At 26.2% G+C, this 27,024-nt stretch overlaps 1 protein-coding gene across 4 annotated transcripts; it reads left to right on the forward strand.

Moving 5' to 3' along the window:
• The first annotated feature begins 374 nt into the window (after window positions 1-374).
• Window positions 375-25,276, forward strand: LOC129969209 (methionine synthase reductase-like). 4 transcript variants are annotated; one of them, XM_056083658.1, is made up of 15 exons: window positions 375-850; window positions 1,990-2,173; window positions 5,718-5,868; window positions 6,941-7,058; window positions 7,972-8,257; window positions 10,431-10,574; window positions 11,072-11,157; window positions 12,448-12,601; window positions 13,381-13,561; window positions 13,654-13,696; window positions 15,205-15,403; window positions 21,052-21,176; window positions 21,317-21,412; window positions 23,329-23,570; window positions 24,895-25,276. In XM_056083658.1, exons 2-15 carry the CDS (start codon window positions 2,018-2,020, stop codon window positions 24,972-24,974), a joined length of 2,061 nt encoding a protein of 686 aa, XP_055939633.1. In that variant the 5' UTR covers window positions 375-850; window positions 1,990-2,017; the 3' UTR covers window positions 24,975-25,276. The 4 variants fall into 4 exon arrangements, with proteins under 4 accessions (XP_055939633.1, XP_055939635.1, XP_055939636.1 ...); XM_056083660.1 differs by having other exon boundaries at window positions 375-671; XM_056083661.1 differs by having other exon boundaries at window positions 375-671; window positions 2,079-2,173.
• The last annotated feature ends 1,748 nt before the right edge of the window (window positions 25,277-27,024 follow it).

A 27,024-nucleotide genomic window follows, 5' to 3' on the forward strand; every position in this document is an offset into this window, starting at 1 on the left:
GCCACGGCAAATATTTACAAAACCATTTTTGTATGATGTTGAAAACATTTTTTTTTCATTCATTTTTTGCTAAATAAATAGTTTTAAATCTAGGGGAGATACACCTACTGGGAAACCTGCCCTGCAAATAATGCAAAAAAAGGTAATGCATACCAAGCGCCGTACCACCAGGGTGATGTGGAAAGAGGCAGCATTTTATTATTAAGGAATTCTACAATATATGTGTGCTGAATTGCATGATATGGACGTATATGAAATGATATTAAAAGTGAAAAGTAGTTTCTCCTGCCTCTCTAGCGCTCAGAGACTTAACGTTAAGGGAATGAAGTGTAGCGTCTCGTTGTGACGTCACGGAAGACCGCAGAGGACTCGTCTATCGGGAGTTGTGAATGAAACCCGTCCTCCAGTGCTGCTTCCCCCCACTGCTTCTAATGCTTCCCCCCTTTGAACTTCTAGTGGGGGTTTCAAGCGTTCTGCGGTTAACGAGTCTCGTTTTTGTTTACCGATAACTCGGCACCTTGATAGCATCAGATGTAGTGTAAGCAACTATTGTGGTATTCGTGTATTTTAATTATTGTTAACCCGGCAAAAGCTAAGAACGACGATTCTGGAGCATACGCCAGAGAGCACACCTTCCTTTCTTATTTTCATGACATTTCAATCAATCATCGGTTTGAATGCATGTTTTTTCAGCTTTACCTTTAAAAAATACCGTATTGCACATTACTTTAATTGTTTGAAATTTTGAATATATATATTGGATAATTAGAGATGAAATAACTGAAATTAGCGCGTATCTCATAAATAAATTCTAAGAAAAAGCCTAATCCTACGAATGTTACAGGATTTGGTGAGTTAATGTAGAAATGTATATTATATATATATTTCTACAAATATGACGTAGAAGTGTAAAACGTAGATATGTGTTATTATGAATGTCTGTTTTAAATTTTTTTGATGTTGCTTTCTATGATACTTCTATCTTTCCCCGAATATATATGCTTTTCACTTAATTATATTAGATGAATACTAGTTCAAATTGGTTGCTAATGTATGCTCCGGTTCTATATTACTAATTTTTAAACTAAGTCATTTTTAGAAATTCAATAATTCGACTAAATAATAATATAAAATTTAAATTAATACTAAATAATAAAATAAAATTATTTATTTATTTTTAAAAAATCAAGACAACATTTGAATGCTTAAATAAATAATTTTATATTATTATTAACTTGAATGAGTTCTTACAAAAAAGAATCCAATGCAAATGGTTTAAACTGATGAATTAATTTTTAATGATAATTGTAAGTCTTCAGCAGTCTTTAGATTTTAAAAAGACATTCATATATATATTGGCAATTACAGATAATACTTAAGATATGTTAATTAGATTTTCTTTTTAAAATTTATAGAAATTTTGTAAATTATAAGGTTGTTGTATAATGAAATTTTCAAATATATGTTTATTGTTCAAAACTAATTCATATTTATTATTACTACCAATATGTTTTCTTATTGGCTATTGAATTTTGTACCATTTATACAGAATTAATTTTCTGTACAAGATCTACCTCAGTTCGATTGCCTTATTGATCTTTATGCTGTAATTAAATCCTCTTTGAAATTGAAGATCAACCCTCTTATTAAAATTTTTTATTACTTTAAAAGTGTTCTTGGTTGTTGCTGTGATTTATGTTTTTGTTTTCAGTAAAATTTTTCTTAAATCATATTTATCCGTTTAATTATTCTTTATTTATGAAAATGAGAAATATGATATATTTTATTGTATTTTTTATTATAAGCGTATAATAAGTACATTTTGAATGTTTAGTTTTTTTAAAAACATATTCCTCATTAAAAATAGCTTCCTTAAAGCTTCAAAAGTTTGTCATATAATAAGTAAAAATAAGATTTCTTAAAGATTTAATTTATAAAGGCTATTCTATTTTAGTAGCTATTTATATTTATTTATTTATATCTTTCTAGGAAGACTATTATTTTCTTCCAAACTTCAATGACAAGTTTTCAGCCCAATGAATTAAAGAGCTTCCTTCTTTTATATGCCTCTCAAACAGGTCAAGCAAAAGCCATTGCAGAAGAAATTGCTGACTCTGCTCCTTCATATGGACTGAAAGCAGATATTTGTTGTCTTAGTTTGACAGATAAAAGGGTAAATATTTAATGCTTATGCATCAACTATATAAATATAGGAAATTCCTTTCTGGTCTAATGTGGCACAGGCAAATAATAAAAACTATATAGTTTCTAACTTCACACTCATCCCATTAATAATATCTTTTTTAGAGCAGAATTCTCTCTCTTTCTGATCTTTTAATAGAAACTACTAATTCATAACTATTTTTTATGTATTGTGCTCTGCATTTAAAAAAATTATTGTTGGAAAAGTAAGTTCAAGAATAAAAGTATTGTATATATTTTATGATTAAATTTATATTTTAACTATTGGAAATAAAAAAAAGTTATATAATATATTATATTTTTAAGATAAACACTGACATAAAATGTAGGATTAATTATTTTAAATATTATTTTAATTTAATTGCTCATTGACAAATAACATGACATAAATACATTTGTAAAAATGTAGAGTAAAAACTGATAGTTTTTTTTTTTTTTTTTCTTATGGTCTAATGCAGTGTTTCCCAAACTTTCGACATAATGTCCAAAATTAAGGTCACAAACATAAAATCTGAGAAAAATGAGAAACTATTCACTGTGTTGCCACGAAATTTGGCACAGAGGTACACTACAATGGAAGAAAGAACATAGACACATAACTACATGGAAAAGATTTTAATTGGGAACTAAGAAACAGGGTATATCAAAAAGTGGTACATTATGAATCAGAGATAAAGCATTTACCTCAGGAAAAGCCAGTCTAATATGGAGTGTGACCACCATGCACTGCTATACAGGCTTCACAACGAACTTTCATACTGTTTACGAGGGTGTCAATAAATGATTGGGGCAACAAAGCACATTCTTCCAAAAGCAGGGCTTTCGACTCTTAGAGGGTATTAGGAGGAGGGTTACGCAGGGCAATAGCTTTTCCGAGACCATCCCAAACATGTTCAATAGGATTGTGATCCGGAGACCTAAATTTTTTGTTTTAATGCAATATTCACAAAACTGCAGGCAAAACTCCCAGATGCCTAAACAGTCTAATTTCAGTAATTCCTTAAAAACTAATGATAAACAACATTTTTTTCCCACAACAAAGGTTAATATCGTGTTACCAGTCCTTCACAATATATAAAAAATAATTTGTTTAAATTTTACTGGTAGCCATTTAGAATTACTTTGAAAAACATTTTTGTGACCTTAATTTTGGACATGAGTGTATGTGTACCCCTTCTATAATTTTTATAATGCTCAGTACCCCTCGTCAAAAAAAAAAAAAGAATGTATTTTAATAACAATCAAAAATATTTTTCTTCTTTTTTTTGTGATATGCACAAAATAATCAGAAAAGAGAAATAAAATTATTCATAATAAAATATAAATAAAAGTTATATTGTAAGTAACATTTATTTGGATCAATGAGGAGGATGAAATTGTTTGTGCTGAAATGTAAGATCGTCATAATTTGGTTCTCTGTTTGTTAATTTTAATCTCGGATGCGGTTCCACGTCCAATAGTCTGTTCCTTTTTTCTTTTTTTTTGCTTAATCTTTACAAATGCTGGGAAAGGAACTTCACATAAATACGGTTGGAAAAGACAAGATGTATTTCAAAAATTTTTCCATTAAGACCGGATATACATGTTGCATTTGTAACCAGAATGATGTTAACACACTCTCCCTATGTTTAATTTTCTGAAGCCAACAATTGCTCTTCTTCATGCATCAATTCTTCTGGCATGGATGTTGTGTCAATGTTAAACAGATCTCTTATCCATTCTATTATTTTATTTAAATCAGTGAAATAGTTTTTCAAGCTCACTTGCAAACTCTCCAAATGCTGTGTTATTCATTTCAGAGTGTCAGCTTAAATTTTAGTAGTTGAACTTGTTATAAACTCATGAAGAGAGGGAAAGGAGTCTACTTCTCCACTACCAACTCTCTTTTCTCATAAATTTTGGTTTGCGATGGCAGCGTTCACTTTATCGTGAACGTGAAACAATGAAATTTCTTTGCCTTGTAATTATAAATTGAGGCAATTTAAAACAGAGAATATATGTTAAATATGCTAGTTTCCAAAGCCATTTCCAGTCATGTAAACAAGCACTGCTGTAAGCAAGTAAGTCAAAATGACGGGGGGTACTTAACCCCGTCCGTGGTAAAAATCAAAGGTTTCTCCAATTTCGATCGTAGGGAGAGACATTGAACCATAGATGATTGGGCCTTCTTTCATTTTGGACAGAGTCGCATATTTTCACCTCAGTTGTATCCCCCATCAAACTCTTATTGTACTCCTGGGGGTACACATACCACACTTTGGGAAACATCTAATGGTTTGGCATAGTAATTTTTCACTTTACTATGGGGATTTATTTTTAAATTAGAGTAAATAGTAAGAGTTATAGTTTATCTGTATGTCTTCTTAATGTCAAGAAGCAGAAAAAGTTAAAAATTTAGTAAAAGTTTTGTTTTCTCTAGTGATCTTTGTTTCTGTTTTAGATCTTACAAAATATTATTTCTACTTTAGATTTTTGAAGTAAAACTTTATTATTTAAAATGCATTATATTTTTATGTAATATATTTTTTACATATATAATTTAAAATTTTGCACAGTTATATAATCAGAAACCAATTGGTATCATATAATCGATGACTTATAATACTAATTTTGACAAACACTAACTTTAGATTTTTTTTTCTTTGTTGTTTAATGTTAATTGTTTGGTAAAAAAAAAAATTATAAAATTTATATTATAAAGTTAGTTTTATATATTTGTTCAATCACAGTATTCTTAGTACAATTTTGTTTAATTATATATATTTACAAAATTCAATATTCAATCTTTTTAAGTATTCTACAATTCTTTATTTTTTGTACATGAATATTTGAGAATAGTTTTTGTTTTGATATTTTTATATTTTGTTAAGCAAAAATTTTTAAGTGCTTGTCTTCTTTCTAACCTTTCTTCCTGCCCAGATTTATTAACATTTGTTTACTTTTTTATCTGCACACATTTATTTATATGAAATATTTTCATTCTTAATAGATTACAATTATGACTATCTGTAATCATTGTGAAAAAAAAAGGAAAAAAAAATTGAGTCAGTAAACCATGGCTATTTATTTAGATTAAAATTTGCTTAAAAAATTATAAATTTCCAGAAATGCATTCTTTTTTTTTTTTTTTTTTTTTTTTGTATATTATGTTTATAATGAAACAATTAAAGCAAGGTGTTATTTAAATTATTGTATTTATATTTTGTTGCATTAAAATTAAGAAGATTCTTCATCATTGGAATAAATTATTATAACTGTTATATATATTCTTTTTAAACTCATGTTTAACACACACACACACACACACATACATATATATTAAGTTAAAGGTATGCAGATGAATTTCATTTGAGATATTGCAATCAGAAATTAGTTTCCCAAGATGTGATAAATATAGCTTTAATGTTTTTGCTTATCTTAACTTCATATAGTGCAGTTTTTTTTTTTTATTAATTTAGTTTTATATCTTATTATGTGTTCTTGTATAAAATATTTGAATACTTATTTTTTATTAGTTCTGTATTGAAAATGAAACCTGTGTTGTCTTTATCGTTTCCACTACTGGTGATGGGGAACCTCCCGATACAGCTGTGAAATTTTTTCGCCGTATAAGTCGTCATACACTTAAGAGCAATTTCTTAGAGAAATTATATTATACCTTATTAGGTAATTATTATTATATATGATTTAAAATGCAAAGAACAAATAATATTATTTAGTGATTGTTAGTTCAAAATATGTATTCACTGGTATTTTATAATGTGTATCCTACTTAAAGATGTGTGTTTTTTTTTTTTTTTCCTTTTGTAGTATAAAAATTAATGTAAAAGAATAAAATAAAGATGTGTAACATCATTTCTGAAAATAAGTAAATAAAATGAAGATCGTGTATTTGTACATTATAAAATTATTTATAATTTCACATTAAATGGTATTTCCCATTCTAAAAGATAGTTATGTTTTTGTGAAAATATGAAAAATTCATTCTGTTCTATCTGATTTAATAATTAGTTTGGGCCTGTGCTTTATAAGTTAAGCTATTATGTGCTACACAATAGCTTTGCTGATGTATTTTCCTGGTGTTCTTTCTTTTCTTTACAGCTTAAAATTGGCCATGCTTTAAAAACAAATGATAGCTAAAGTTTATGTATTTTTTGGCATGTTTTATCGTGGAGTGTTTAGTTATTATAAATGAAATATCTAAAGAAAATATTAACAAAAATATATAAATTTGTATTAAAAGAACATTTATGATAGGAAAGTACAAACACAGGCGGAAAACAATTCAATCATAACTTTGCTATGAAGTTAGCAGGTGTCCATGCCTCCTATTAAAATCCTTTTGTAATAGATAAAAATATTAAATTGAAATTTTGTAACAAATATAAATGTTTATTCTTTGTATATATACATTGATGGTATTTTAATCTAATAAATTTAAATGATTTAAAATGAACTAACCTGGTATCATAAATTATTATCTTGAAAATTATATTTTAATGCATCTGATTCCTTAAGAATTTTTTTAAAATTCAGAAATCACATTTAATATGTTGCTTCTCAATTTTAAGTAAGCATAATTGTATTTGCTTACATAAAATTTGCTATTTTCATTATCAAACTACTGAAGCATCATGTGTAAAAATATGGATTCTGAATAAACCTTTAATTTTTAAGCATTGAATATTCTTTCTTATATTTTTTTGATGATTATTTGATATATTTTTATGTGTTACAGCTCTTGGGGACTCAAATTACATAAAATTTTGCTTCTTTGGCCGTTTGTTGGACCGAAAATTAAGAAGCTTATCAGCTAAGCCGTTTTATGACATTGGATTTGGAGATGATGCCTTTGGGTGAGATCCTTTCATGCATTAGTTTAAATTTCTCTTTATTAAATTTTTTGCATGTTTTTTTTTTTTTTCTTCTTCTTCTTTTCTTTTTGAATGAATCAAAATTTTAATATGTAATAAGGAGAAAATGAAAAGCACTGGTTTGAATTTTAAAAATAAGATGTTAAATCAGATGTATTTGGAATCATCCTATCAGTACTCATACATATAAAGCTATTAGTATAAATTGATGGATGATTAAAAGTTCTACAAGTGTTCTAAAATTTTTAATATCATTTTTAATCAATTTCCTTTATTACATCTAAGTGGAAATCATTGCATTGAATACCAGAAAACATTTATATGCTTTTTTTAAGCTCGAGGTTCTTTGTTATAATCATAATGTTTATTTTTTATAAACAATTCTAATATGACAATATTGCTTTCAGATCTGCAATTTGAGAATCTATGTAAAAATGTTGGTTAAAAATGATAATTTTCTTCTTACTACTGAGTTATATGCTAATCTGTCATAATGAAAGCTATTTAATGTTTCATTGTGTTCCCCTCTCTTTTTTTTATAATGATCCATTATTCAGATCTAACAAAAGAAGGGAAAACTTATCAAAATATTTATATTTTAAATATTAGGTAGATATAATTGTAGAACTTTTATATGAAAATCTTAATTAATGGACCAACCAATTACCAAGTCAATTTTAAATAGGCATCATTCTCTTTTTGAAGAATTTTGATAAAATTGGGAATATTATTTAAAACATTAAATAAATTAAAAAACATGTAATAAATGAATTTATCCTTTTTTTTTTTTTTTTTTTTGCAACCTAATAAGTTAAAATAGGTCTACCCGCCCAATTCTTCTTGTATTTAATAAGTTGTATTTAACATATTTTTATTTGCTTAATTATCTTTTTAGCATTGAAACTGGTGTTGACCCATGGTTGTATAGTTTATGGCCAGCTCTGCAAAAACAACTTGGTTTTGATCTAATAGCAAAAAATTATTTCATTCCTGATTTACAAAATATGGACCAAGAATTTTTAAAAAACTCTAATCTGACTTCAGTATTATCTCTCTCTGATGAGGAAATAAAAAACCTCACAATTGGAAAATTACCATCTTTATTGGAAAACTGCCAAGTCGAAAATTTAAATTTTCCAAAACTTCCATCTCCTACACTAGAAATAACATTTGTAGAAAATGTAAGGAACATTGCAAATATTGTTAGATACATATATATTATTTAGTAAAATATTCTTTATACAGGGTTGCCACACCACTGCGAGAACTCAGAAAACACATGGAATTAAAAAATCGACCAAAAAAACTTAGAAAATGCAGGGAAATTTGTAAATTTTCATAGAAACTGAGAAAATTCAGAGAAATTTAAGTTTCTTATCCTAATCATTAAAGATTGCAAGAATAAAAAATCGTAGTCATTATTTCCAGAAACGAAACAATACCATTTGCGATTGTGTAATATGGAAACTCACCCTTTTTCTTCTGTATAGATCAGTCCAGTATTGATTTGCAAGACAGTTGTTCGCTTTCCATGAGATTCCCAAATTGTAGCTAATGAGCATGCACGAGATTTCTGTAAGTGCGTGAAAAAGTAGAATCCATTTTGCTGGCGGGAACATTCAATTTACGGAAACAGCATTGTGGTGGTTAGTCTACCATACTTGAATTTATTGAATGGTTCGTTTATTGTTTGAGAAACTGCCAGCTTATTAAAGGTTGATTAGAGAATTTTTTAAAAGCAATGAGCTGCTCAAAATCCGTATTTAATACAAATTGGACAGATAAAAAAAAAAATCGATCCTGATTATGCTGAATTTGTTTGAGGAGTTCCACAAAATTCATTTGTTGAAACTGCTCGTTTTGTAAGAAGATAATAAGCCTCAGTAATATGGGGAAAATAGGCACTTACTAGTTATGCCAAAAGAGAAAAACATACAAGGCTGCCTGTGAGTTCAAAAGAGTCATCACTGATGTTGAGTTTAGTATCTTAAAGGAATACAGGAAAATTTGATGTCATATCCGAAAGCGTCGATTTTAATGTCCGAAAATAAATCGATTTCATACTTTTTAGTTAAAGAACAATAATTAAAAGCTGAATTTTTATGAGCATTAAAACTTATTACATCACATACATTCTTTAATGCATTCAATGATATATTGGAAATATTTTCACATACTTTCACTGAAAGTGAAATAGCTAAACAATGTACATTAGGCTGTATAAAAATGTTGTACCTTATTTGTTAAGGATTAGCATCATCAAACTGATGGCTGAAAAATCTGCAGGATTTGCAGAAATAGATGCCAAAATGCATGAATTGGCAAAAATGAATAAATAAAAAGTAATCTTGCTTTGTAATATTTTTTTGTTCAGTAATCATTAAATGATTTATATCATGATAACAAAAATATTTTGTGTTTTATTTCACCTAAGTCCTTAATTTTGTGTGAATTACAGTTAAAGAGCAGGAGAGGTAATTTATCCCCCCCCCCCAAAAAAAAAATTGCTTAATCAAATTTTCTAGGTAAGGAAAAAAAATAAGAATTTTTTTTATTTTTTTTATGTAAATATAAATCTCTTAATGTTATTTCGAATAAAGGTAAATTTTTGCTTCTTTTCCGTACCTTTTCCACTCCTTTAAATCATGTTGTTTAAAAAACTAGCACATAAGTGCTATTTACTCATTTCCTGGCATATTTCAATATACATACAGGGAAAAAATAGGGAATTTTTTTTTCTAAGTTGGAGTGGCAACCCTGTAATTCTGAATGAACAATATAAGCGATTACATCTTTGATGTTCTATTTAAAAATAATTTTTTTATAATAAAATTAATAGATTTTATTATTTAATATCATGTTGACTGTAAAGTATCATAATAATGTTATTAGAATCTTCTATAAAATTGGGAGCATGGTTTAAGCACACCTTTTAATTGTGTATAATAAAATATTGATTGTAATAACTGAATTAATTTTTGTGAATAGTCATATTCGTAATTATTGTATAATTTGACTTTCTTTTCTTTCTTTCTTTTTTTCCTTTAATTTTCTTTTCTTTCTTTCTTTCTTTTTTCTTTTTTTTTTTTGATAATAATGCTATATCAATCTTTTGATAATTTTTGTATTTGTTTTTGTGTAATAATTTTTGATTAGTTAAATGCTAAACAGATAATACTTTAAGATTAAATTGAATAAAAATTTGAAAACAAAAGAATAATTTTCTTTCTTAGCTCTTTTTTTTTTTTTTCCATTTACAAATGCAGTCTAATATTTAATATTTGCCATTTTTACAAATCGGCTAATAAATTTATGTATATTTTAACTTGTATTTAATTATATGTTATTTTGCAGGAAAAGAAAGTTTGTTTTATTCCTAATACAAGTATCCTGAATTCAAAAGCATCTGAACTTTTCAAAGTTAAACTGACTGAGGCTAAAAAATTATCTTTTGGTAAAAATGTCAAGAATGTTCTTGAACTTACTTTTCAGTTTGAAGTAAGTTATGTTAAAAATCTGTTGAAAAGCTAATTGAAAATAACTATTTTGCATTCATTATTTAAAAAAAAAAACTTAGTTAAAAAAAGTGTACTCATTTATTCATTTTGAACTGGCTGGATTTTTCTACCTTGGATACATTTTTCTGTAACAAATTATATGTATTTCTTTTATAAATTAAATGATTTCTGACATCAAAATTGTTTTTGTAGTGAATTTTAATTTGTGATTTCAAAGATTTTAGATATATGTTTATTATTTATTTTCAGTATTTGTTATGTTGTCGAATTTGAGTGAAACTAATAATTTTAGTAATATATAAAATGTCACATTCATTATTTTTTTAAAGTAATACAAAGTGTACTGTTTCTGTATTGAACTTTAGTCAGAGCATCACTTTAAAATTAATAAAAATAAACATTTTTATATTTTTCTTCCAATATTTTCTTACATTTTTGTACATCCTGAAATTCAAATATTAATGATTCATTTTTCAGGATGAAGATGGTGCTTTTGTACCTGGTGATTCTTTTGGATTTATTTGCTCGAATCCTTTAAATGAAGTGGATACCTTACTAAATAGGTAAGAATTATCTTGAATTATAACTTTTTATATGGATTTCATTTTATTTGACCATTTTTTTCCTTAAATGTGATAGATTTTCAAAAAATTTGTTATTAAAATAAATATTAAAGCTAAGTTATCTGATACAAGTATTTTTAGTTGATTTTATTTTAGAAAAAAGTTTTCACTTTTTATCTCCAATTTGGTAAATTATAAATATACTTTTTTTTAAACATTTTATTCGATATAGTTAAATTAAGTATATTTCAGATAATTTATTGCCAAAATTTTACCTTTTTTTTCGTTCTGTACTCTTGAATACATTTTTTTTTAAAGTTGTGTTGTACTTATATGTTTCTAACATGTTCATTCATATACGAGATTTAAGAGGCTTACTCAACAAGCCAACACATTTATTTAGAATCCGTGATATCTAATACGCACATTCATTGCATAGATGGATTACATATGGAATCGCTGAAATACTTAACGTGTATCTACTATGTTGGTTAAATACTTTGTGTGTTGACCTTAAAATCATAAATCCCTAAAATTATGCTTCATCTTATATCCTGCAAAAATGTAATTATAATGCTTAACACTCCATTAATTTTTTTTTTCAAATAAATGTGGTTGTACTGTATCCATCAGATGCACCAGTATACATTGTTAGCATTAGTAAATAATTTATAATTATGTAATCATGTATGTGTCAGATAAGGCATAACAAACAAAATGCTAACATCCAATACGTTCATTTTTAACTTTAATTTTCTATTTTTCTGTAAAAATTATTTATTTTCATCTGTTGGTTTTATGAAGGTCAGATGTACTAATTATTTCACTCTTTATTTTGCATTTTAATTTTATTCAAATTTTACTTATAAAGAAAATAATATATTTTTATTTATAAATAAACATTTTGATCTTTATGCATGTTAATATGTTAAAGGATATGTGAATGAAAACTTTTTTAATTATTTAACCAAGGTTTAATTTCATTCATTTGATGGTTTTATTATTTTCTGATTAAGTTGGCCAGTTTTGAAAATAAGCTCAAGATTTTCTCTTTGAATTAGTTGTAAACATTATCAGCATTGCATTTTTGTAAAATGATTTATAATGCCTATAAAGCACATCTGAAAGTTCTGTTTATATTACCAAAAAGTTAAACATAATATTAAATACAAGTATTGTATTTGAAATTTTTTGCAGCTTTGTTTTGACAAAAACTAAAATTATATTTAATAAAAATTGATTCTGGATACATGAATAGATATGGATTCATTTGTGTTTGTTTGATTTCAGATTAAATATCTCTCATCATGCTGAGAGTCCAGTGATTTTATGTATTCCTAAATCAAGTATTAGTAAAAAGAAATTGCCTGCACACCTGCAGTCTTATTTGACATTAAAAGATTTATTTTTACATTGTGTTGAAATTCGATCTGTGCCTAAAAAAGTGAGACATTAAATCATTTGTTTTAAAATATACAATTGTAGGTTATAGCCATTTCAGAGAGAAAGAATAATGAATATTTTTTTTTTTTGTAATGTTTGCTACTACCTAATATAAATTAATACAACTGTTGTGATGTTAGTATCTTTTATTTATACAAAATGTTATATTTATTTATATGTTAATGACCAAAGAGAATGTTTAGGGAATTTATATTAAAATTATTTCTAGTATTAAAACTATTTCTAATTCTTTCATATTTATAGTGTTTTCAATAGAGAAATATTCTAATTCATTTTATTTTACAAAATTAAAATTCAAGATTAAGATTTAAATTTTATTTTAAATTAAAGAATTAGTTGTTTAGTTCTTTTTACAGCTATGCTAATCAATTGGCTTCATAAAAGTTTACTTTTTATATTTTCTTAAATAATAATTGTATTAGGCTGAAATTAATTGCTTCCAAGAAAGTGGATTTTTTTTATATACAATAATGATAAACAAAATTTAAATAAATAAAAATGAATAAATAAGGATATAGAAACGCATTAGTGGAATATCTAATTATAGAATGAGCTTCGAAAATTTATTCTTTGTGTATTGTTGCAACATCTTTTTGAAGTGGCATGGGTGCAGATTACTCTCATTCATTATATTGTTTTAAATATTAATTTTGGGATTATCTTAAACTATTATTAATTTTGTAATTTAAATTCTTTACATTTTACTGTATATATTAGTTTAGTTCATATTCATTTATTAGGAAAATTTTCTCTTGGCAGATACTACTTCGAATTCTTGCAGAGTATACTTCTGATGTTAAAGAAAAAAAGGCTTTGCTTTTCCTTAGCAGTCCAGTAGGAGCAAAATTTTATACCATATGCATTAGGAATCCTTCAATTTGTATTCTTGACATATTAATGCAGTTTAAATCCTGCATTCCACCTGTTGAAATATTATTAGGTACTTTGGTCAAAATAAATGCTTTTTATGACATTAATTATAAACATTTTATTAGCTTTCATATTGATTTATTTTTTCTACATTTTTTTTAGAACATCTACCATTTTTGAAACCGAGATTTTATTCAGTTGCAAGGTAAGTTTTTCTTTTCTTTTTTTATTTAATATTTAAAAGTTATAATTCAATTTTATATTTAAAAAAGTAAGAAAAAAAAATGTTTTTATTTTTCAACCATATTTTTTGAGCACATAGCAGTACTTTTTTTTCTCCCCTTCTTCTTTGAGAAGGAAAAAACTTATTTAATATTATTCTTTTGCTTTATCCCTATTTGTATAAGCAGCCCCCCCCCCCTTTTTCCTATCAATGTAGAAAAAACAATCTTTTAAAAGGATAACATTTGAGATTTTCATTTCAGCATCTTAATGAGTCTGAAATTATGTTTTTGGGTTGTATATAATTATGATTAATTGTATATGTGAACTCATATGTGCAATAATTTACATGAGGGAAATTTAATAGGCGATATTTTATATTAAAAAATTGTTTATCTCTATTCAATTTTGTTCCAGCTTTATTAGTTGGAAGATATCTTTTCCTAAACACATAAAGGACTAATTTTTTCTATTATGCATCTAAAATTTTTTATATTAATCTTTTTATATTTTATGTAACATTTAATCAATTTCAATTTTCGCCATATATGAACTATAATGCAGGTTACATAATGCCATGAAAAGTGTTTAAATTTGAACAGACATTTAAGAATATTTGATTTTGAAAAAGTGTCTTTAAAAAGTGCTAGCATTTCTCAAGAAATGTAAAGAAAGTTTTTTTTTTTTTTTTTTTGGTTTTGTTTTCTTACATCCTGAATTATGGTAAACCAAAAGCATGGTAATGGATATATCGAAGAAGAAAATCAATAAAAGAGAAGAATTTGGGAAAGGAATCCAGTCTACAATAGGGCGAAGGGTGTCAACATATATTAAGAAAATGCTTAGTTACCTATTTCCCACCCCCCTGCTCCCTCTTTCTTCAACAATATGCATTTTGGTTTATTAATAGTTATCCCAAAGGGGCAGTATGACATGTATATTGCTTTGTATTTGTTAAAACTTGAAAAGTATTTTCAATTTTTAACATTTTAGAGAGTGAATTTATTTTAGTTATGTCTAATAAATGTATGTTTAACCTTTCATGTGTAGTTAAAGAAGAATAAACAAATTCTTAAATTATTGCAAAATAACAAATATAGCAAAACGAATAATAATATAGCAAATATATTTTAGCATAGACCTGAAAATGTGTTACACGTATTTACAAAATAAAAATAAGAATATAGCAAAAGCACCAAAGAAATATACCTTTCTTGTAAAATTTGTCTTATTAGCATTATATTACATCTTTTTACAAAATTTGGATGATAGAATCATAGCTTTAAAAACTCTGATTGTTAATTAATATAAAGCCATGCAGATTCTTTTTTAAGAACTACATCTGGATAAGCTTTCAAAACTGAATAGGCTTTAAAATTCGTTTCAAAATTCAGTACTTACTTCTTTTCTGTTCCTTTTCTTTATATGAATTAATTATTATTCAGAAGTATATTTAGAATAATTTTTCATTGAAAAGAAATTTTTTTGCAGCTCTCCATTGGAAAGTAGTTCAAGTTTCAAAATACTTTTCAATGTTTTAAATTTTCTGAAAGAAGACGGAAGAGCCCTAGAGAGACATGGTATTTGTACTGGCTTATTTTACAGAATGTTTTCAGAATTTCAAGAAATTAGTGAATCTAATATGTCTTTGGAAAATAAAATGTCCTTGCTAACTTTAGAATATAACAAGGTTTGTATAGATTTTTATTAACTTTTCACTAAAGCAATTATATGTCTATATTCATTATAAAAAACTTTTATTGCAGTAGTTAATTTTAATTTTAAATTTCCCAATTAATGTTTGCTTTTGAAATAATGTTTGTTTATTTTGTTTCAATTTTGATGCATGTAAATTCTTTGTACCTATTTCGAAATAAGATTATTTTTAGAATGAATTAATTTTGCCATCATTTTTTACAATGGGAATCCACAAGTTCAAAAATATAGTTTGAGGTGAAATTTCAAATATCCATAGTATATCTTTAGGATATTCACTTTTTAAAATATTAACATACAATAGCTAGTCTATTCTGAGAAAATAATTTTCATACTTTTGACATAGCTTATGTAATAATAAATTATCACATTTGTTCAATACTGAAATTTTATGATTATTAGAGCACCTGCCTACAGACGGAGAAATCAAGGTTCAATCCTGGAGGTGAATTTTTTAAAATTAAGTTAACACTTTTCAACTAAAATAATGTAAAAATATATGCTCATTCATATAATATTTAAAGTCTAATAAAATTCAATTTTAACCAGTAAAATAAGAATATTATTTTATTAGTGATAAATGTTGGTGATAATTATTCATATTATAGGGGAAAAGCTATTGACTATTCTAGAAGCCTTTCTACATTTATTAATTTTCAAATCCATGCAAAAATCAGAATGATAATTATCATAAAAACTATTAAATGGTGGTTGTTCAAAAGAGTAACTTTTCTTTATATCTTGTGGGAAACAAATTTATTATATTCAAGAAATATTTCTTTACTAATTCAACAACTTAATACCTGCTTTGTACATTTTCTTTGTAATTGTAATAGTTAATGTTGACATTGTATATCTATGCATTTAATAAATTATTAAATGCATAGATATACGATGTATCTCTACAATTTCCAAGATACCGTTCTCTACAATTTCCAAGATAAATATGATGTTATAGAGTTGAAATAAATAACATGAATTTTAAATCCAATAATTTAAAACTTTTAAAGATTTTAAAATAAGTTATTTACTATTTATTACCATTAAACTTGTATTTATATTTATTTTACTCATTAAAAATTAAATTTTTGTTATAATTCAAGTTTTATGTGAATAGATATTTATTTTTATATAGAAAATGAGTTATGTATAAAATTAAAATATTTGTAACTTATTAGGTTAATTTGAAATAATATGGGGGGGGGAGGGAACTTGCATTCAGGACCAAATTTTGGACTCTCAATCCTTAGCTGTGCTGTTTTGGCATTTAGCAACTATAATGACTTATTCTCAAAGCTTAAAGACTTCCTCATAATTCGATGGCTATTACATTTTAATATTTTGATAAGTTGATAAAAAAAGAATCTTTCATACATACCACACTGAAAATGGGATGAAATGCTGTGCTAAGCTGGATTTTCCATCTCCTGTTTAATTATATTCATTGAAGATTTTCAGATTGATATCACATGTAGCCTTTCTATCCAGCTTTGATATATAACTAATTTTCTTTCTATAACAATATTGTTTCTTTTATTTTTTAATTATACTTTAAATTTAGCATTGAGTATGTTTTTCCTAATTCAGTCATTTATATGTATATAAAATCATAGTCTGTTTGCTAAAACTATTAACCATATTTCAGCTGATGCCCAATTGTAAAAATTCTATATAATATTAAAATTTCATTCAGAAATTTCTGTATTACGGTAACTTATTGTTAGAATTTTGACTAACCTGAACACACAAATTGATTTCTGATTGAACTAGAGACACAAATAAAAAAAGGGGCCTAATTTAATGTCATTACCAAATATATTATGTGGTTTTGAGATTTGGGAATACTGATGGTCAAATGGATGTTTTTCTTTAACCTCAAAGCAAAATTATCAGGTTCATTCTAAAAGAGATAGAGTGAAGCTGCAAAATGAAGTTTCAGTCTGATAAATCCAATTATTATTTATGAAAATTTTAATTAATTTAAATCTATTTTTAATCATTATATTATAGAAAGGAAAATAAGAGGATTAGATCAGATATCTTTTGCTAATAAAATAAAAAATCTGATTATTTCACAACTAAATAAGTCATCATTTAATGCTTGCGAGTATGCAACTTTTATGTGATTTGTTCAGTTAAACTAACTATTATATATGTTTTAAAATAAATATAATATATGCAAAACGTTTTCTTTTAAACTTTTTCTCCCTTCCCTCTCTTTTATTTCATTGTTGATTGGGTTTTAGGTATAGTTGAAATACTTGATTCTGTACTGTCTAAAATCCATAACTGGTGAAACGATGTATAGGCTTTCTTCACGAAATTTTTAAAAAGATTTCTTAAAGGATTCAATTACAGATTTTTTATTGTGGTTGGTTTCGTTAAGTGTGGCGAATTTTTTGTGGAGCATTTGGTTTGCAAGTACTTTTACTGTCGATAGATTGCATTGATAGTATGCTGTTGTGTAAAGATTCTCTGAAGGAATGTAAGTTAACATTAGAAGGAAAAAAATATTGATGGTTTATTACATTTTTGTTGTGATGCAAACTTGGGTTATTTTCATTTTGTCTGCCCATCTTGAGGCAGATCTTATTTGGCAGGATGTGGCGATTTTTTTTTCGGTATTCATTGCTCTGTGTTCGGAAGAGAAGAAATACATGATTCCTGCCAAGAAGTTCAGATATCCTCTTCATACGATGAGAAGCAGGATGCAGAACCACCCAGACATGTTTATGAAAGGATAAAGTATTTGCTTTCACACCAGGGAGAAGATCCCTGGTGGCAGCAAATTTGTAATCGTGTTTAAAATAAATTTCCTCAATTTTTTAAAATCTAGTTTCTTGTACATTTTATTGTTTGAGTCATTAAGATGGGTGCATGATTGCTTCAAGATAGTGTTATTTTTTTTATCTCCATCAAAAGAGCAAGCATTCTTCCTCAAAGCAAAACCACGAATTTGTTTTTACTAATGGAAACTAAATGATTACCAGAATATCATTTCCTCGTCCATGCATAGCGACAGATGGCTAGCATATAAAGAGTCTAATATTTGACGATTTATTTGCTGATTTTACCTCAGTGTTGACCTCTCTGTGCTCTACATTTTTGTTGCCAACAAGATGGTTTTTAAAAAAAATTTTGGTGAAGAGAGCAAAACCCGTCCAGTTTCAAGTTGTCCTGTGGTCACATTATGTACATTGAAAACTGTGTATGGTACCTATATTATGGCTGCTGCTTTTACTGCCCTTGGTCAATGTCAAATTCTTTGTGGTAACATTTCTTGCAAAGACTATATTTCTTCGTCAAATAAACAGTGTATTTGAGCATCAAAGAAAGTAATGAGCCATGCATCAAACTCTTCTTTAGCTGTATTTTACCTGTTGGAAAATATGCTCACTCTTTTATGACCTGTCACCGCCACCGACAAATCACATTAATCAATAAGCCGTGTTGTCTTAAAATTCTCGTAGATTTGATTTTTTTCGACAATGAGACGGGATGCTACTGTTTCCCCAGAGAATAAGCCAGTCACTTTAACAGAGTTGCCAAATAACTAATCCAAGTCATATAGCTACAATAGCAAGAATTCAATTCTTCACGAACTTGTTGAGGAAGAATAATGAATGAATGTTGATATCCGAAAGCAAGGACGAGGTGGAAAAATTATCCAAAGAGGATGAACACGACGTCCAGAGCTTCCCTTCTCAAAGGTCTCATCAGTTCAAAATCATAGATGTGATCACCTGAAATAGTTCTTGTTTTTCCATCTCTCTCTCTCTTTTTTTCCTTGTTCTGAACAATTTATGAAAAGATATCTAGAAAGACTGATGAGATGACTCACTGCATTAGCTCAAAACCTTTACTTCTAATTTTATCAAATTTTTGATAAATAGCTCTTATCTGAAAAATTTTCCTTTGAAGAGACTACCGCTTTTTAGTAGTCAATTTTTTTAAAGTTACTTTTACATTGAGGTCGATTGTTGCTTATGATAATTTATTACAAATAAAAATTGTTGTGACTAATATATAATATGTTTCATATCTCCTTCTAAATAGGCAGATCAAATTCAACCTTTTCCACACTTATAGGGCAAGAAGAGAATAATCTCAATTTTTTGAAGTTTAAAATTTAATTAAACATTCAATTAATCACAAATAACCAGAAAAAAAACGCCTTTTTACCACAGTAACTTCATAAACAGTTAGTTATGAAGAAATATGTTTAAACCATTTTAAAATTCAAATTTTTACTATTTTGGTGATATTAATTTCATTTTCATACAATATTTCTTTCAATTGTTATTAATTGAAAAAGAATTAATGCCTTAAAATAAATTATTTCTTTGAACTAATCTATCATTATTTCTTTAAATTTCAGTTTTAGTTTAATATGTATTTTTTTGCCAAGTTTTCATTTGTTTCAAAGTAATGGTTTAACAATGGCTAAATCAAACATAAAGGAATTCTTCGAATGGATCTTAGAAAAATAAAGTTGCTCTGTAAACCAAACAGATGTTCAATACCAGTAGTGATTTCAGAATTAAGAAATGATATATTACCATTATTTCTCATTTCTTTATTTTGTATTAATAACTTCTTGTAGAAAGAAATTTTACAAGAAGTTGTTATTTTGCTTTTTTTTAACATACAAATTTTAAAATAAATTATGCCAAAAAAATTTTATCTTTTCAGCAGTTTCAATTTCATTTTTGTACAATTTTTCTTTTATTTGTTATTAATTCTTTTAAAAAATTTAATGGATATGAGTTTGAAACAAGGAAATTTATATACTCCTTTGTTGAGTTGTACTAAGAATTTGAACTATGCTCAAACACTATACAAAACACTATTTTATTCCGTTATTTCTCTTTTATAGCAATATATATGTCTTGAAAAGAGTTTGGAATGATGCAGCATTTTATCCAAAATTAGTTTTTACATTAAAAGTATTATATATAAAAGGATTTGATTCCTGAACAATGTCAGGTACATGAACTAGTATCTTATAAATGACATAACACACCAGTTTTCATTTTGGTAACAAATAAGTTTTCTTTTAAAGATATATTTTCATTTAATTTTAAAAAAAAATAATTATCTTTGTTTCTTTCCAAAATTATTGATAATCAAATAAAATTCCTAATAAAACAATAAATATAAAATTCTTATGATATTCCAGTTTCTCAAATTGCCCCAAAAGAAACCTTTTTCTCTTTCTGTCAGTAGTCTTTTCAACACCTAAGTATTAAAGAAACATCAAATTTGGATTTAACATTTAAAAGATAAGTGATACTCTTTGTTTATATCAAAATATCTTGCTATTTAAATTTTTAACTAAGAAAAATAAAAATGTTGCTATTCTCAAAACTCATTTCATTCCTATAGGATTGGGATGACTAAGTAATTGTTTTAAGTAATAAAACTGAAAAGGTGAATAATTTAATAAATTAATTGAATAAAATAAATTATTATTATTTTGAAACATGTATGTGCAACTTGTTAATACACTAACTTGTTTGAAATTATATTTGATTCCCCCCCCCCAGTTTAGTTTCCAAGATTTTATAAAGAATATTATAATTACTGCTGTTATATATTACTTTTATCTACTTTTTCTTGCAGTTCAATTTTTATTGTTACAAAAGGGTGAATAATTACTTTCATTTACCGGAAGATTTAAAGTATCCTATCATTATGGTAGGACCTGGAACAGGTGTAGCTCCATTTATTGGATTTTTGCATCATTGGTGAGTATAATTCTTTTATTCAAATATGTTGTGCGATTCCAGTTTTTAATAAGTTATTAATATTTTTATTAAAGGGATGTAAATAATTTATAAAGAAAATATAAGCTTAAGTGACTTTGGATTTATTAATATTTTTTTAGTGAAAAATTAATGGAAACGAATGTTGAAGAAAATGGCTGCTGTGAAATCTGGCTCTTCTATGGTTGTCGCTATGATGATAAGGACTTTTTATATAAGTAAAAATTTTTAATAGACTCTTTAGACATCTTTTTCATTTTTCTCCTTTTTTGTTAAATTATAATAATAGATAATTGATAAAATTATCTAAATATTTTTATAATTGTTTAATTCCAAATTTTTGCGCCCTTAATTTGTTTTATTTTTATATCTTTATTCATATTTTTCATCCTTTATCTGAAAATATTGCCTCATGCTTGTAATGAATTTTGGAGTTTTTGTTCTTCAATATTGAAAAGTGTCTTGGAATAAATTGCAGTATCGTTAAAGAAGTCAATGCTTCATGAATAATCTTTTCATTTATTTTGAATTCATATTATTTTTATTTCCCCCCTGTTTATGGAAATTTACAACGGCTTCAATTTTTTTTTTCATTTTGATCCTAATAATGTGTTTTAGTTGCCAATATCTTCATACTGGTTACATTGTTTATGCTTGTTTATAATGATGACATTTCTCATAATGCATTGAAAAATAGTTTTACTAGTCTGTCAGCCTTATTTACCATGTCTTGATTTTTTTAATAACATTTTCTTTTCTTTTCATATTGTCCTTTTAAAAAAAAGATACTGTCGCAGAATTAATAAATGAAAAAAATTCATCTGTTATTTCACCTTAGGAATTTACTACAAAATTATATTCAATTATGAGAGTATTTTGGACAGAATTTTAAGCTCATCATTCTCAGAAATACCATTATAAAATTTTGTCTTACTATTGGCAGAAATAAAATTATTTGGATAAAAGAAATCTTATATACAATGAATTTTTAACTACAGATGCATAATGGTTAATGTTAAAATTTTTATTTAGCAAATGCACATAATTTCTGTTTTAGATTTCAGTTTTAAGAAATCATAAGTATGTGAATATATAATATATATATAAACTACTATACTTAAAAATAGCTCGCAATTTTGATGATGATTAAATTATGAATGCTTCTTTTCATTATAATAAGTAACTAGCATAAGGAATAAATTCTTTCTGGTTTTGTCAACAGAAAGTTAACTTGAAAGTTAAATTTTTTTTAATGCAAATATTGGAGTCTCTTGCATTTTTTTCTTCCTCCAGTCAGTTTGATAACACTCATCCACCAATGGATATCAAATAACTTAAATATAGGAGCATTAATCTTTAACAAATGAAATACATTTTAACTTTAATATTTTTAACTTGCATAAATCATAATCATCTAAATGAATCTATCATAACTTCGTGTCTATCATCCTAAAAATAAAATGCATCTTACACAATATTTTACAATAGCAAGATTTTCTGTTTGGCAATTTTATTAATGGTCATAATAATTATTTATCCTTTTTTATAAAAGTTATTCCATGAATAATATTTTACAGAAATTATGTTGATAACATTTTTTTTTTGTAGCAAAAGATAATGAATATTCAATCAATTAGTTGTGTTATTGTGAAAGAATATGAAACGAAGCTGAAACTTGTAAACAAGGCAATCATTTGGCTGTGTACCGAATTAGATTGAGAAAACAGCTTGTTAAAGGGAGAAAAGATTGTCTGTTGTGCACAATGAACAAATTTTGGTTATTCCATGAATAGAGTTTTTCACTGAATAGCTTTCACTATGCCTCACTTGCTTATTGATGCACTTTGTCTTTTTCTCATTTTTATTATAATAAAAAACAAACGTAATTTAGAGAAATCTTTGGGTGCTTGCTGTCTTAAAGGACCAGTTCCGTTTATATGTATGTGTGTGAAAAAATAGAAGTTTTGATTTGGGGGGGGGGAGTCTTCATAAAAATTTAGATTGCCTTAAAGCAATGCTAAATATTGATCAGTTTCTGAACTGTTTATATTTATTATTCCATTGTTATTGTGTTAACTTTTTAATGTGATAAGAATTAAGAAATTAAAATTTTTTATTTCTTATTTTCATCAAGATTTGAACTTCAGAGGATGAAGTCAATTGGTGTTTTATCCCATCTCATGGTTTCATTTTCTCGTGAAACTCCATTACCATCAGGTGTAACTTCTAGATATGTTCATGAAAGTATCAGGCAAAATTGTAATGCAATTGCTGCTGCTGTAAATGCCAATGGAAAAATATATGTTTGTGGAGATGCAAAACACATGGCTCATGATGTTCAACAGGCATTCATAGATGTCTTTCAAGAAAGCTCAAGTAAGTTTTACTTTTTTCAGTTTTTATTTATTTATTTTTGTTTAAAAATGTCAGTTTGATACATTAAATGTCTTGGATTCACTTTTCTTATTTGAATAACCAATTAGCAAATAGACCCACTTAAAATAAAAGTACCATTAAAAATTAAATCCCTTGTTTAAACATGAAATTGCATTTTCTCCATTAAAAATGGCATTAATTATAATTTTTTAAACTACATCACAAACAGATCAGTTTTGATATGAGAAAGTGTCTTAAGTAGGTTTCTGAAGGTGGCAAAATATGAGGATTTTTAATTTAACTATTAATTGATATTAGTTATAATGAAAAGTCAGCTTTTCATAAAGTTCAGAATCTCCATAGTATTGAATTATTCAACAGTAGGTTTTCCAGGCATTGAAAGGATGAAAATGAATCTAAAAAAGTGAATCTAATTTATATTACATGCACAAAATGATAAAAAAAATGATGCTAATCAAAAGAGCTCTTTAATCGACTTGTCTGCCATCCTTTCATGCAAGTAACTCATATCATTGCTGCAGTTGCATAAAAGACTTAGATAAGACCAATGTATTTAACTTTTTCTTTTCATTAAAAAAAAATGTGAATAACATAAGTAAAGGGATAAACAAAAATGTGTATAAAGAGAGATAAAATCCCAATTCATATATTTCTTTATTGGAAAAGTATCAGATATGTATGAAATATAAAAAAATTATGTTAATTGCCAAACATATATTTCAATTGATATTTCGTACATATGTTACGAGACTTCACTTCACTGTTAATTTCTTCCATTTAAATTTATAAAGATATAACAAAACTGGTTTAAAGAAAATTATTATTTGTTTTTATTAATTTCCTGTGTATTCTTTCTATTGTACAGCATTCTTTCAACTCTGCTTTCATGTAGTAAAAATTAATAATCTTGTGTTTTGCTTGTGTCCAGTAGTAACAGTTGTTTTAATTCTTGTACTTATAAAGTATATTACTAAAAATTAATTGTTTAAACAAATATTATTTTCAGTATTTTTATTTGCACTACTAGTGAAGCAAACCAGGAAACAGAGTAGAAGATTTTATATTGATAAAAACATTGCTATCCGCTTTTTAACAACAATGATGTAAACAATTTTTTGAATGGAGTTTCACTGAACTTATTTTCTCTTTATTAAATGCTCTATATTTACTGATTCTCTCTCTCTTCAGTATTTAAGATATGATTTCTGAAAATATGATGGTAATGAGAATTTATTGTCTTTGAAGGCCAAATGTTCAAATAATGATATGAAATTTTTATTTTATGGTAAAATGTTCGTTTCAGATATGTCAGCATCTGAAGCAAAATCTTTTGTACAGAAACTTCAAGCAGAACATAGGTATGTCAATGATGTGTGGGTATGATCTGCTGATAAAGCTATTTAGAAGTAAAAATTATTGTATATTTCTTCTTTCATCTAAAATGTTATCTTTCTTAATTATAGTAACTTATAAGTGTGCTTAAAAGACAATAATCATTTCATTTTCTCCAGTAAAAATTTATTATTTTCCAATAATAATGCACTTTTATACAATATATATATATAATAAAACTGCAATTTTTCTTCTTAATCCAAGAAATGATTATTTTCTTTTAAAATTTGGCATTTTGAAAACCTTTTATATATTTTTTTTCCATCAAACTATTACAGTTAAGTCTTTGACAATATGTAAATTATTTACACATTTTATGTAAAATCATGAAAGCTATTTTTAATTATGTAATATATTTTACATATTTTTGAAATCATATAATTCATGAAAATAAAACTTTAATTAAAATAATTTGTCATTTTGTTGAATTCGTATTAACTAAAATTTCAACCTTTGTGTTTCAATGATTTTCTGAAATAATTTTTTAAAAAACCCTTTTTCTAATTAAGTCTGTGTTTGTGTGAACCTGTTAATTCTAAAACGCAGTTTACTTCATGTATAAACTTTGTTATGAGATGATTGCACTAAAATTATTGATTGATAACACATTTTTGGCTAAATTCATTAATAAGGAGGATATTTTAAAATTCATACGCTAATTTCTTTGCTGTGCTGTAAAACTATATAAAAAATATACAGTATTTATAAAGATTTTTTAATATGCATATTGACACATTATTTTTTAATTTATTGCATCTGTTTACTTTCAAGTTATGTCTCATTTTCAAAGGAAATATTGAATATATTTTACATACAATAAAATTAAGTTTAGTACAAAATCTTAGATGAAATTTTATGTAATAAATAATCCGGTTAAGTCGGATGGTTGTCGAAGCTACTAGTAGAAAATAAAATCTTGATATTTTCGGGTGAAAAGTGCTTTTTCAAACTTTAAAAGAATTATTAAAAGTCAATAAAATTATACAGCTTCTTTAAATTATGCTCATTTAAAAGATTTTATTCTGAACTTAACAATGATATAGAATTTATAGGCATCCAAATAAATAACTGATTTGAATTTCAAAGTATTTTTTACAGCGTTAGCTCAAATATCAGAATTTGAACCTGATTCATCTTTCCAGCACATTTGGTGTACATTTAAAATGATGTCTATGATAAATTAATTTACTTTAAAATTATCTAGCTAATTAAATTCATAATTAGAAACACTCTTAACTACTTAGTTGTTCAGGTTTCTGATTTTCCCATGCTGTGCAGAATAATTTATCTAACTTTCGCTGTCTAAGTTGTAATATCACATGAAAAGTCACTATATTTTATCAAAATATTATTTTTTTTCTATAGTATTTTGATTTTAAAAAACATATTTCGGATATATATAAACTCTAAATGCTATCTTACACCCTTTTTCCTGCATTGCTGTGCTTTGTACATTATTCCGGTTTCTTATCTTAACTTTGACTAGTAATGAAAATGCTATTTTTGGACATTCCTTTCTTATTTATTTCTGAAGACCATTATACAGAGGGGTGTCCAGAAAGCTAAATTTCTATAAGTAATTTTTTTTAAAAAGAGGAAATAATTATTAGGAAACTCTTTTATTGCCTGATGAATACAATACTTCATTATTTTTCAACATAGTTGCCACCATTATTAAAGAAATTATACTGTTGAAGCATGAGTTTTCGTACATCTTCATTGTAGAAAAATGTCACAATGATGAAAAAGTGAACAGGAAAATGCTTTAATAATATTGCAGTTGTGAGTCTTTGGTTCTCCTTAATCTTCTTTTCAATTACTGTAAGTAAATCGTCACCAATCATAGACCAGAATGCACGTCTGTATATGTGTTGGGGCTGCACAGGTCAGACTATTTGATCTAGAGTTACTAAATTTGGCACATATATAACTTGGAGAATGAAAATGTGTATTTCAGAGCGATTTTTTAAAAAACTTTTAAATGTTTAAAAATTAAGCTTAATTTAGTATTTCTATGTGATTATTCCTGGTAATAATATTG

This window comes from Argiope bruennichi, chromosome 5 (genome assembly GCF_947563725.1).
Source record: "Argiope bruennichi chromosome 5, qqArgBrue1.1, whole genome shotgun sequence".
Lineage (NCBI taxonomy): Eukaryota > Metazoa > Arthropoda > Arachnida > Araneae > Araneidae > Argiope > Argiope bruennichi.

Excerpts from the sequence above, each read along its gene's own strand:
- LOC129969209 (XM_056083658.1), top strand. The coding sequence starts at position 2,018 with ATGACAAGTTTTCAGCCCAATGAATTAAAGAGCTTCCTTCTTTTATAT. Across the intron at positions 2,174-5,717 it reads TTAGTTTGACAGATAAAAGG|TTCTGTATTGAAAATGAAAC; the intron begins GTAAATATTTAA and ends ATTTTTTATTAG. Across the intron at positions 7,059-7,971 it reads TTTGGAGATGATGCCTTTGG|CATTGAAACTGGTGTTGACC; the intron begins GTGAGATCCTTT and ends TTATCTTTTTAG.